The sequence below is a fragment of the Arvicanthis niloticus genome, chromosome 22 (assembly GCF_011762505.2).
Source record: "Arvicanthis niloticus isolate mArvNil1 chromosome 22, mArvNil1.pat.X, whole genome shotgun sequence".
Taxonomy (NCBI): Eukaryota; Metazoa; Chordata; class Mammalia; order Rodentia; family Muridae; genus Arvicanthis; species Arvicanthis niloticus.
The window spans coordinates 41,820,471-41,834,182 of NC_133429.1; the positions used below are offsets into that span (position 1 = coordinate 41,820,471).

At 43.1% G+C, this 13,712-nt stretch overlaps 1 protein-coding gene across 2 annotated transcripts in view; it reads right to left on the reverse strand.

Annotated features, from left to right (window-relative positions):
• Positions 1–8,965, reverse strand: part of Irak3 (interleukin 1 receptor associated kinase 3) — a 52,248-nt gene extending 43,283 nt beyond the window's left edge. Inside the window, exon 1 of one of the 2 annotated variants that reach the window (XM_076920340.1) lies at positions 8,637–8,965. In XM_076920340.1, the coding sequence (XP_076776455.1) occupies positions 8,637–8,769 (133 nt within the window). In that variant the 5' untranslated portion in view covers positions 8,770–8,965. The remainder of the gene's footprint in view (positions 1–8,636) is intronic. The other variant, XM_076920339.1, reaches the window with a different exon arrangement.
• Between the last annotated feature and the right edge of the window lie 4,747 nt (positions 8,966–13,712).

Here is a 13,712-nt window from a genome sequence, read left to right on the forward strand (position 1 = left end):
CCTACTCCCTCAGGATTCCAGCTTATACAGAAGGCCAGTGGAAACACCTAGCCTCGTGGGACTGAGCAGGTAGTGACTAGACTCTTGGCCTTCCCCTTCACAGCTGTCCATTGTTGGCTTAGCTAGACTGCAGACTGTAAATCATTCTGGTAATTTCCCTTAATCTACAGAGACATTCCTTAAGTTCTGTGACTCTAGAGAACCCTGACTAATACAGAAGGCAAATCTTATTGACAGGCACCTGGGCACAATATAAATCAAAAGGGTGGCCTGAGAAGATGAGAGATCTGTTTACCTGGAGGAGACAAATTATTACAAGACTATTATTAGATGCACGGAGGTCACTTGCAGGCTGTTTTGAGCAGACAGAATTGTCTAGATAGTGCTAACCACTGGGGAATTCAGTTACAGAAATCATGTCTCCATATGCAAATATGTCTGGAGGGGGGTTTTTAGAATAACGCAACACACCCCAGTTCGCAATATCTGTATTTGCATGCAACCACATGCCAAAACCCTAGGAAGTTAAGATAGTGATCTTGCTGTTTGTTGTTAGGTAACCTAATGGGAAAACACAAGGCTTCCTTTCAGGTTTTCTACAAAACACACAAAGAAATAGGTTTGGTTTCGGCAACAGCAAGAACAGCAAGTCCTTTATGATAAAGAGTATTTTTAAATCCCCAAACAATAAAAACAAAATCCAGTGTGTAATTTACCTATGCATGTCTGTACCAGACAGTGTCAATACGAATGTATCCATTTTGTAAGAAATAACACTTATCTGCACATAAGCACATGTGCACCTTTTATTTTGTACCTGAGCAGGATTGGTGCAGATAAGTGTCACTATCACAAATGTCTCTCCATCTGTAGGTTTTGCTACACCCACATAAGGACTTGAAGGTAGCCGCCCTTGGGTGCTAACAGGAGAAGGAGCCACCTTCAACATCAGCCAGTCAGCTTGAAATTTAGAGTCTCAGTAACATCATCAGGGCAATGTGGCACACGCCTTTATCCTCAGCACTCATAAGGCAGAAGCAGGAGGATCTCTGAGTTTGAGGCCAGCCTGGTGTACAGAGCAAGGTCCCATACAGCAAACTCTTGTTCACTGTCCATATAGAAATAGGCTTCATGTCAATGGCCATTCTTGACTGCAACGTGATTGGATTGGGAAGTGCCTTAGGGGACCAACAGGTCCTCTAAACTGTCTGAAAGTATGTTTCCAGAGAGCATTAACTATGAGGGGACTCAGACTGTGTAAACAGTACCACCACACAGCCTGGACCTGGACAGAATAAAGGGCTGAAAACAGACATTGCCTCTCACTCTACTTCTAGATAGCCCTGAGCTGAACTGCCTGGATCCGACACACCCAACCGTAGTGGTTCTTAGTTTCCCTAGTGCTGCAACCCTTGAATACAGTTCCTTATGTTGCAGTAAGCCCCAACCATAAAATTATTTTCTTTGCTATTTCATAGCTGTAAATTTAATACTGTTATGAATCATAATGTAAACCTATGTGTTTTCCTATGGTTTTTGGCGACCGAAGCCCAAAGGGGTTAAGAACCACTGCCCTGCTGTGATAGCCTGAAACCTCTGAGCTCGTGAGCCAAAAACATTTTCTTGCCTTAGGTTATTTTGCTCAAGTACTTTGTCATAACATCACAGAGTCTAAGCAACACACCCCAGGCAAGGCAACTGTTTTGGTGGGTTTGCTTGTTTGTTTTGTATTTTCAATTTGTCTTATTTCAGACTGTCTCTCTCAACATTAACAATAGAGCTGGAACAAAGCGTTTATGTCCTGTGTTACATAATGAGTCAACGGATCATTTTTTAAACATCTAAAATCTTTACTAGGTAAAATCTTTACTAGGTTCCACAAAGACAGTGCTAGAAATGTCCTGTCACCTGCTCGAGATTTTCCAAGTTAGCATAGAGCAAACTTACATAAGTGCTGTAAAAAAGACCAGCGTGGGAAAGAGGTGTGGCAAAGCAGGATTGGTTATTATCAGGGTTATGACTGAAGTAGCATTAGTTGCACATGTAAAAGGCCCACTGACTGCTGTTTTGAAAAGGGAGCTGAGAAGGGCAAAGGAATCTGATCCAGGAGACACCTGCCTGATCCAGGTAAAACTGTGATGTCGGTTTGGGTGACAGTGGCTGTGGTGGCTGTGGCAAATGGTTATATTATTAGACAGATCAAAAAGGCGAAGACCAACATATCAGTTGCTCGGAGACAGGATGTGGTTGGAGGGGGAAAACTGAGACGTTACAAAATATTAATCTTTTGGCCTAAATAAGTGGAGTTTGCTATTCATTAAAATGGGAACGCTTGGGGAGGGGAGGAGAGACATATTTTGAGTGTTAATTTAAAGGCATCTATCAAGTAGGTGAACAGAGGGGTGGAGCCAACATTTAACGAAGACCTAGGGTAGACAGTTGGGAGTCAGTGACATCTGAATAGACTTCAGTAGAGAGTGGGCCATGGATTGAGTCCAGAGGCACCCTAAGAGACCCTAAGAGATAAGGACCGTCTGTAACAAAGGGAGGAAAAGAAGACCAGCATGCAGTTCTAAAAACACAGAGTGTGTTGTGGAGAAAAGGACAACCATTGTGTCAGAGAATATGAAGCCTGGGAAATGGACACTGCACTCTTCCATGCTAGGGAGGAAAGGCAACAGGACCAGTGAGATATGAAAGCCAAAATGGAGAAGGTTCAGGAGAGGATAAAGGTGTCGGACTATATACAGCCCCTTTGAGGGAGAAGAGACAAATGGGCTGGTAGCTTAGAGCTGAAGTAAAATCTAATGAAAGCTCTGTAAGATGCGAGAAATGACACTGAGGTCAAAATCAGGCTTTATTCTATCTTCAGGAGGGGATGCTTGGCTGTTCCTGAAGTGGAGGATACGCACAGTGCCTCCTTCTGAGGAGAACCATATGGAAAGAGGAGGAGAAAGAGAAGTTTTACGATGTGGGTACCCAACAGACATTGCCTTCGTCACGGTAAATGTCGACAGAGATAAGTCACATCGGAAGAATGGACCCTTGTTAAGCTGTGGTGAAAATGGTCCTTTACCTCTGTGATTTTGATCCCCTCAGACTCATAGCCTCACTGTAATAATGAGAAAGGCATCGGATGAATCTCAGTTGAGAAGCACTGTACTGAGCGGTTTTGTGTGTCAACTTGACACAAGCTGGAGTTATCGCAGAGAAAGGAGCCTCCCTCCCTTAACGAAATGCCTCCATGAAATCCAGCTGTAAGGCATTTTCTCAATTAGTGAGCAAGGGTGGGGGCACCCATTGTGGGTAGTGCTGGTAGTCCTAGGTTCTATAAGAAAGCAAGCTGAGCAAGCCAGGTGAAGTAATCTAGTAAGTAGCACCCATCCATGGCCTCTGCATCAACTCTTGCCTCCAAGTTCCTGCCCTGTGTGAGTTCCTGTCCTGACTTCCTTCACTGATGAACAGCAATGTGGAAGTGTAAGCTGAATAAACCCTTTCCTCCCCAACTTGCTTCTCGGTCACGATGCTTTGTGCAGGAATAGAAACCCTGACTAAGACAAGCACTAAGCACACCTCAAAACTGTCAAGGTCATCTAAAACAAGCCTGAGATGAGACAGTCCAAAGGAGACGGAGAACATGTGACAATGTGACATGGTAACTCAGTGTGGAGGCTGGGGTGGAATCCAAGAAATAGGAGTCTAGGGAAAATGAAAGGAGTGTGAACAAAATATGGACTTCAGTCAAATGACTACATGTCAGGATTGTAACACATGCACCACGCTCGTGTGAAATGTCAAACATAGGAGATCCTGGATCCAGATTTCATGGTAAAACTTTGAGGCAGAGGATACGTGGGAACTCTTTATCTTCTTCTGTACTCTAACCACAAGCAGAAAGCGGTCTTAAAAGCTAAAACCATTCAATTTTTGAAACTAAAAGAAAAAAGATGAGTTCAGAAATGTGACCATCTCACCAGCGTCTTCCTCTGCTGTTTGCTAAGTTATCTCGAGGCAAGTCACTTAGAGTCCCCAGCAATCCATTTCGTCTGTCAGTAAAATGGGAATGGGGTCTACATTTTTACAGTAGGTATATGAGACAGTCTATATAAAATAGGGCCAGGCAACAGCAAATACTTTTAAATGGTAGCTGTTAATATCACTGTTCTCATTGAAGACCTTTATTAAATATTCAAATGCATGGTTTATTCAAATGTTATTTATTTATTTATTTATTTATTAGTTTTTTTTTTTTTTTTTTTTTTTGAGACAGGGTTTCTCTGTGTATCCCTGGCTGTCCTGGAACTCACTCTGTAGACCAGGCTGGCCTCGAACTCAGAAATCCACCTGCCTCTGTCTCCCAAGTGCTGGGATTAAAGGCGTGTGCCACCACTGCCTGGCTATTTATTTATTTTTAAATGACTAGTTTGCATAACTTATTTACTTTAAAAAGTTTTTTTTTTTAATGCAGCTTATTCATGACAACAACCAGGAGTGAGACTTGTGGGAGCTGCAGTTCACAGTGAAGATCTTTCCAGTAAGGAAGACGTACATTAAGTTAAAACAAACTGGTAAACAACATATCCAAAATATTTCCAGCAGAAATTTGATAGTTTTATATAAAGAAAGAAGAGGTATGACTTAATGATAATGTTTCACTAAAAGTATAATAAATTTTAAATAAAATTGTTAACACAAAATAGTGACTTCTTAAAGGGAAAGAACTGTATCTGACATGCCGTAATAAAGATGATTTAAATCTGAAAAATGGGTTTTTAATAATATTAGTTATGTGTACATGTATGTACATGCGAGCACAGGTACTCAGGGAGAAGAGAGGCAGGGGACTTCAGATCGTTACAGGTGGTTGGGTGCCGCCTGGCATGGGTACTAGGAATAGGACCCAGGTCCTCTGGAAAAGCAGTACATACTCTCAACCACGGAGACATCTCTCCTGCCCCTTATTCCATTTTAAAAGAGAAAGAAAGTTGGATACAGTCTTGCACAGAATCTATAAGACAATAACAACACGAGTTTTCCTGGAATATCTTAGGTGTGGAGAGATTTGCCTGTGTGACTTGTCTCCATTTACTTTAACTCGCAGTAAACGAATGGTCACCGGAGGCTCTGTGTGTCCGTTACGATGTCATTATGACTGCAAAGCAAGTAGTCATCGCCATCAACCCAGATGTTACCTCGAAATTCTTCTAACCTTGCTAACAATCCTTCACAAAAGTGCTTTGAGGAATCTGGTCTACGCAATGCGTTAGGCTTTCCGCCCACACTTATGAATCAGCTGCTCCAAGAGAGAGACATAAGCATTTGTATGTTCAAAGTCTTGCGTGGGTGATTCTAGCATGTGAGCAAACAGGCTGCTTGATCCCACACACACACTTACTTAACCCATCACAGAAGCAGCTATGAGACTGGCCTGTATCTGAATTGTCTGTGCTGACGTCATGTTGTCACCGTCCTCAGAAATCATGATCAGCCTAGGACAGTGTCCCCATCACTATTATAATTACTTTCCATTTGAAACCAGAGGCCCTCTAGATCTTCAGATTCTCACTTGCTTTGTGCATAAAAGGACTGCCCACTCATGTGTGTGCGCACGTGCTTTCTCGCGATGCACCTTTACAGGCACATCTACTAGGAAATCAAATTCAGCGCCTCCCATATAAGAATTTGCTCAGCTACTCTCAGATCTCAGCACAGCTTCATGGTTTAGTCCTCCATCTTTCTTCCTTGTTGTCTCAGAGACCTAACTTGCCCTTCCAGCACCTCCTCCTTTTAGTCCTCAGGAGAACAAGGAATGTGAGGTGCCCAGAGAGCCACTCCCTTGCACAGGCACATCTACATCAGGAGTAAACAGGAGTAAACATCGTAGAGCCTGCCCCAGGAGAATCAATATACAAACGCACAATGTACATACTCCATAGAGATAGAATTTTGGTCTGAAGCATGCATCAATTCAAGCCTAAGAAACCAACCTGCTATCTCCAGTAAGCATCCCAAAACTACCTGTGACAGTGAGTCAGTCCAGGGAGCCTGTGGCCATATGCTCTATACTACCAAAACTTGATTGGAAACCTATACCTGCCTAGATTTTTACTCTAACTGGAGAAAGCCAACTATGTATGCCTAAACAATCACATGAGATGCCTTAATTTTAGTTACGCTGCTTGCTACTTTCTGGTGCCAACAGCCTGCCATCAGACATAACCTAAAGCCTTCATGTGTATCTCCCAATTTAAAATCTCCCCACCTTAAATTATGGCTAAATTATAATTTATAAATTATAATTTATAAATAATTATAATTTATAAATTATAATTACAAATTATAATTACAAATTATAATTACAAATTATAAAAAATTATAATTTTATAAATTATAATTATAAATTATAAAAAATTATAGCTGCACAAATCACCTTCATCTGCCTAGATATTTCTGGCATGTAACTGTGTAAGTTATCTCCATTTATTTCCACAAGGGCAAAATAGAGCTGTGTGTGTGTAAACAGCACACTGAATTGCTTTTTTGTTTGTTTGTTTGTTTGTTTTTCAGGCCAGAAATGCTACAGTTTTTAGGGGCCTGTGAGATGCACCAGAAAAGCGAATAGCAGTTGGGGGAGGTGTGCAGTGTGGCTTGTGGTTAAGAGCATGAGCCTTGGATACAGACTTCCTTAGTTCAAGTCCCGGCTCTGCTACTTCCGACTGTATGAACTGCAAAGTTACTTAAAGAGTTTGAAACCCAGTTGCCCTTATCTGTAGAATTGCTTGCAATGATTTCAACATCCAACTCACAAGTGAGTGGAGGGAGTTACGAGGCATAACTATTTATAATTTAGTGCTATAGAGAAAGACAGGAGGTGAGAGATAAGAAGTCAATTAACTGCGCTGGCTGGACTTTCAGAAAAGCAGCAGGGACCCGGGCCTGAGTGCTGATGGCTCCCTTTAAATAGGACACATGCTCTTTCATATTCTCGATCCCCCACTGACCAGCTTCATTCATCTAGGACACAATCTGGCCCCATCCGCACTTGAGCATTGGACCAAAAATATTGTTTTTTAAAATGCAGTAATCTTAGCACGTCTATAGATAAAAATACTCGCTATGTCATGATCTAGCTTAGGTAGGGAACAATCTGATAGGGGAGGGATCTTACCTCTCTAATGTAGGTTGGAAATTGTTTTGTCTTCCTGAAGTCAGAGTCAAGTCTCCTTTTTTGAGATGTTCACTGAATAAATTGTTTAGGTGTCAGGGATGGAACGAAGGACTTTTCTCATTTGAAGAAAGCGGTCTTCTACTGAACAATCACCCTTAGCCTATTCCCCAAGCCATGTTTACAAAAACTGTTACAGCTTCAGAAATGGTGAGCATACTGTGTATCAAAGAAATGTTATGTTCATACAGCTGCTATTCATGGTAGGAAAAAAATCACTATTTCAGATAAAGCTGTTTAAAAATGCTCATGTTTATTTTCAATTAACACTAACTGTGACAGCTGTGAGAGTTATCCTCTCGCCCCAAAGAGAACACTTGTTTTTAGCAAAGCATTGACTTCTGTCTGAGCATTTTTTGTTAATATTTCACAACTTTACAATATGTAGTTGCTAAATCTGCATAAGATGGATTTCTGAAGATAACTTTCTAGATTAATAAAAAGAGAGAAATTAATAAAATTAATTAAATTAATAAAATTAATAGAATTAATTGAATTAATAAAATTAATAAAATTAATAGAATTAATTTTATTAATAAAATTAATAAAAAAGAGAGAAATCTACAATTTCATTGCAGTAGATTTTGGCAAATAAGCAAGATATGTTTAATTAAGAAAAGTGGGAATCACATCCACGATAAACAGTAGATTTCCCTGGTAGATTATTTGGAGACTTATTGGAAACACCGAAGTGGGTCATGAATGCCTGACAATCTGAGTTCTGTCTCAGGATCCCGTGGTGGAAAGAGAGAACTGATTTCTGAAAGTTGTCCTCGAGATGCTACAGGAATGTGGGGTACACACACACACACACACACACACACACCAAAGAATGGATATATCTTAAAGTTCTAAAATAAATAAATAAATAAATAAATAAATAAATAAATAAGTTTGCTTTTTGTTTGTTTTTGAGACGAATGTCTCAAGTTGCACAAGCCAGCTTGGAACTCTCTACAAGGAGAGGATGGTCTTGAACTTCTGACCCTCCTACTTCTACCTCTCAGTGGCTGGCACCACCACGGTCTGTTTTATCCCAAGTTAGGGAATCGAGCATGCAGGTTCATATATCCATAGATAAGCAAGAACTCTCTAGCAACTGAGCGGCTTCTCAAAAAAAAAAAAAGGGGGGGGTTAATATTAAAAAATCTGGTGTGGAGGTTGCAGAGCCGGTAGGCATCCCTCACATACGGTAATATTTGCATATTTATGCACACACTGCTAACTGAGTGCAGCGAGAATCGAGAATCTCTTACGAGCATGGGATGCTTTCTTGACATCTGACTTTCCCAGTCCCCTAACTTGATAAGGCAGTACCCAAGTGTCACAGAGGGAAGGGGAGTGAGTGGCGGGTCCCTGGGTTAGCTGAGTCCCTCGCGGGGGAGGACGGGCAGGTCTGAGTCGCACTCACCCAGGCCCCGCCAGCCCAGCGGGCCATCGCAGCTGTCCAGGATCCCACACAGCTCGCCCAGCAGCGTGGGCGGCAGATCGAAGAGCAGCGAGTGTGGCGACAGCGCGCCACGGGCCCCGCACCGGCCGGCCATCGCCGAGCCCCGGACCCCACGCGGAGAAGCAGGGACGTCGCCGCTGCCGTCTCCTTTCACAACCGCGGAAATTCAGCTCCACGACGGCTGCCCGGAGCTTGCAACACGCTGTCGCAGGGCGGGTCCCACGTGACCCAGGGAGCCGCTCCCCAGGGATGCCCCTGCGTGACCTGGGCTGCCTCTGTCCCCAGCCGCTGCCCTGCCCCGCTGCCCTGCGCACCGCCCCCGCTGTCCTCTTGTTATGAACCGTTCTGTTAGTCCTCGTCTTGGGACATGACCCAGGAGACCAGCCATGAAAATGAGGGCGGCGGACAGCGGCTGGAATCCGGGAAAGCCTCCACCCCTCTGCTGCTCTGGGACGGGCGGCCTCCTGGCCACAATGAATCCGAGGGGTTTTCGTTACGTCTTGTAAAGTTTCTCTTTGTCCCATCCGGAAAGAACTACGTACTTATCGAGGAACATGATTTTGCTAAATAAATTTAAACGGAAGAAAACGTGTACACACTGGGGGGGTGGGGGGGGAATGGACGTGAAACAGAACCACAACAAACAGGTCAAACTGGGGGGGGGGGAGGGGGACCTGCTCATCCTTGCTACAGAAGGCAACCCCTGCCTTAGTGCCACTTGGTTTTACTACAGTCTCCTTTTCCTTCCTCACAGTGAGTGCTTCAACAAGCTTGCAACATGAAGTTTAGAAAACACTGGCTGGTGTATTGAAATATCCTACCGTTTGTGCTGTAATGACCCACCGCAGGAACGGTACGGATGCTACTGACAGAGGAGATAGGAAAATGAAGTGGGAGATTGTGTAATAACCATCCACTGAGTAACAAGCTACTGTTTCAAAGCCCTCAGATCTTCCTCTTTGGAATAGCGCCCCCTGGCGACCAGTAGCAACGGTGCCCGGGGCATTCAGAACCCACTGCGTGAATTCCCGTAAAAACTGTAAAAGCTGGTAAAAATAGAACTGTTTGAGCGAAATTTCTTAAGTCTCTTCATTCTAACAACTACGATTTTTATCAGACTACACACCTAAAAGGGTCTCTATGCCACCATGCTGAGCATCAGAGGGAAGAGAAGATTGATACAGGGTACTTTTTGACTTTCTAGAGCAGAGGAAGCAATCTGAGACTGGTGTCAGCACAGGAAATCACCATGTGTGATTGTGTTAGCTTTCTGACAAAATGCCCAACAGAGCAGCTTCAAAGGAAGGAGAGTATATGGTTCATGGCAGACGGAATGGGGATGGGGGTGGGGGAGAGGGACAGGGCACAAAAATTCCGTTCAAGGGATCTGATTGCTTTTTACTAGGTCCCATCTGGTTAATCACCTACCAGCACTGTAGGCTGGCAAGCAAGCTTTTGGTATATGAGCCGTGAGAGGATGTTTAAAACCCTCACCATGTCTGCATCACCACATCTTCTAGCAGGAGCCAAGGAGAAAGAGATTGGGGATAAGATACACCCTTCAAAGCTGTGACTCCAATGACATAATCCATCCGTGAAGTCAGTGGCAGTGTGAGCTGCTTACCTGTCCACACAACCACCACCATCTGGGAACCACATGCTCAATCATAGACTTTTGGTGCTTCCTGTCCAAACCGTAATAAACATGTTTCTCGTCTCTAGAGCAGAATCATCTAGATCCCCAGATAAGCCTCATCTTTTCCTAGCACTCTGAATCCTAACCCTTTCCCTCTAACTGAAGGGAATGTGGGTAGCCGTTGCCATTTGTCTCTGAGATTTTAACTTTGTTTCGCTCTGCTGGCTCACCTCCATCAAAAGATAAACAGGATACTGATTCTTTGGCCTTCAAAACAAAATGTCTTTGGTTCTGCATTTTTCTTCCTCATAGACTTGAGTAGTCTCACCATCACTTTCTCTTACCCTACTCTCAATAGAGCCGCTTCACCCTACTCAAACGATTCTCCTCAGTGACACCCATGTCTCTACAGCATTGATACTAATATCCTCTGGACAGCTTCTGTTGGTGTCAATTTAAAAACGAAGCCTAAAGAAGGGTGTCATAATGAGATAGGAGAACACTCTACAAAGGGAGCGGGCTAAAGAAAAAAAGGGCTCGCCTCCCTCAGCTTGTTGCTTGCCTCTTCTCATGCGTTATGATCTCTTCCATACAAGCTGCTTGAGGCTCTCACATAACTTCTCACACTGGGATGCTGTCAGCCACCTTATGACACAGCTAGTAAGCTCATTCCGAGGCTGGCCAGTCTTGGCTATGTGATCTTCGGTCTTCAGATTCCAAAGCTGTGCACTAGATCGACCTCGGTAGTTTTCTAAACATCGCCCGGTTTTAAACACAAAGGAGTCTAGGACATCAGCTGTAACGCTTGGGTGCACATAGGACTCCTTCTGTCTCAGTTTTGCTTCTTGTCTCTGGACTAAAACACCCTAAAGGAAGCGACTCGGGAGAGAAAAGATTTATTTAAGCCCATGATTCAGGGCCGCAGTCCTTCATTTTGGAAATGTAAAGGTGGCAGGGATTTGAAGCAGCCAATTCCATTACATTCCAGTCATGAGTAGAGAGAGACCAGGGCTGCATAATGGCTCAGCAGTTAAGAGTACTGGCTGTTTGCTATTCTAGGGGACCCAGGTTTGATTCCTAGCAACCAACATCCATAGCTCTACTTCCAAGAGATTGGGAGGCCTCTTTTGGCTTCTACAGGCACCAGGCATACACCTGGCACACAGACATATATGTAGGCAAAACACCCATACACATAACATTATTTTTTAAAAAGAAAGAGTGGAGAGCAATGAATTAGTGCTTGTATGTCAGTGCTCACCTGGCTTCCTGATACAAGTTCAGGATTCTGGTTCCAGGTGATAGTATCAACTTGATAGTTAACTATCACGCTCTTCAAATCTTCTGATTCATTAGAGTGAGTCACAAGACTCAGGAGAGGTCTATGAGGTCATCTCTCACAAAATCCCCCCACCCCACCCCCGGGATTAGTTCCAGGATTCAGTTTTGGAACATGAGATCGGATTAAAATATCAGGAGGGCGTGGTTGACACTTCCAATGTGTTACTCATGTTCTTAGTCATTCAGACACGAGTGCCGTGCATGTTTCTTCAGCCTGCCCAAGGACTTAGCACATATCACCTCTGGAAGCAGATTCCACTGTGGTATAAGACAAAAGGCAATCCCGCCATTCCAGAAATTCCAGCAAAGAGGGGAAATACCTTGTTTATTATGCCACACAGTCACAACCACTGGACGACTCCTCGTCCTAAGTATCAATGCTACCTGCTTTTTATAGACAAGAACCGAAGCCTACTGATGCGAATAAACAAACAAACAAACAAACAAACAAACAAACTATGGCAGCTCAGTTTTCTCTCAGACTTCTTATCTCCAAATGTATCCATATTAATGTATCACTGAGAACTCTCCATCTGAAAATGGGTGACACTGGAGTCTATTTTACGACTATTGTACGACTATTTTATGGCTGTCTTCATTCTTCTCTCACACCCTTCTTTACCTCCTTCCCTCCCTCTGATGATCTCTCCAATTCCTCAATAGTTACCAAATCCCACCTAGCCTGTGACAGTCAGTGAAGAGGGAAGTTACCCTTAACTTATGTGCGTTTTACTTGGTATCACACTCAACACTCTAGGAACTCCAGTGTGTGGGTATTCTAATGTTTATTGAACACCAGAGAAAATTCACACCTAGAGAATTTGCTTTAGACTATAAAAGCTAGGGTGTTTTTTTCAATACTCTGCCAATCTTACAAACTTTCTCTGTTGTGCCCATTCAAGCCAAATTGTCAACAAAATTCCTTAAGTTTAAAAAAAGATGTAAGCTGGGCATGATGACACATGCCTTTAAATCAGCACTTAGAAAAGCAGAGGTAGGCAGATAACCATGAGTTTGAAGCCAGCATGATTTGCATAATGAGTTCCAGGTCAACCAGAGACATGTACACAGTGAGATACTGTGGAAGGTAAAGGAGGAGGAGAAAAAGGAGAAGGAGGAGAAAGAGGAGGAGGAGGAAGAGAAGGAGGAGGAGAAAGAGAAGGAGGAGGAAGAGAAGGAGGAGGAGGAGGAGAAAGAGGAGGAGGAGGAAGAGAAGGAGGAGAGGAGGAGAAAGAGGAGGAGGAAAAAGAGGAGGAGGAGGAAAGAAAAATGAAGAGAAAGAAAGCAAAAAGAAAAAATTGTAAAGTCGTTATTGGTTTTAGTATTGTATGCAGATGTCAAAGTAATATGTGGTTTTTAGTAGTGTTAATTCTTCTAGAATTAATATATCTTTCCACTGAGAACTTGCTCTGTAATGTTAGAGATTAATAAAAGAAAAGGCTTTTTATAGTACATGCTCAATCCTGGCTAAAGCCCAAAGAAAGCTGGCTTGAATAGAAGATTTGCTAACTTACATACACCTTACATTTATGCAGTCCACACATGCTGTCATCTTGAAATCTGTCTCAGGTCCTGGCCCTAGGTTATACCTTGAACAGTTTAAACACAGACAGGAGACCACAAGCCTGGCCACTAAGGCAGATGGGGGATGTACATGGCCAAGTGTAGGACCATGAAAGGACAGATGGTTTGATGTATTGTCAGAATTATTTTAAGTATACCAGTGTTGTTCTTTTTCAAATATCATTACGTAGAGTCATCCTGCTTACCTGGGGAAATTATGTTTTTCTCAAGAAGAGAGCTAGGGGCTTTATGGCAGGCTAGGACATCAAGTCAGCCAAGACCTTGTCTATCCTCCCCCTTCTTCCCATGCCTTCCCGTTCTGTGTAAATCCTTTGGTAATACCAGAAAGGAACGCTAGTGGAACAAAAGGATGTAATAAGATTTGTTGACGGCTCACAGTTTTTTAGAACATTGTATCTTTCTACATTCAGAGTAAGTTCTATCTGGCAAAGAGAGGTTGGCCTTCTGGGCCTGCCTCCATCCTCCCTTCCTGTCCT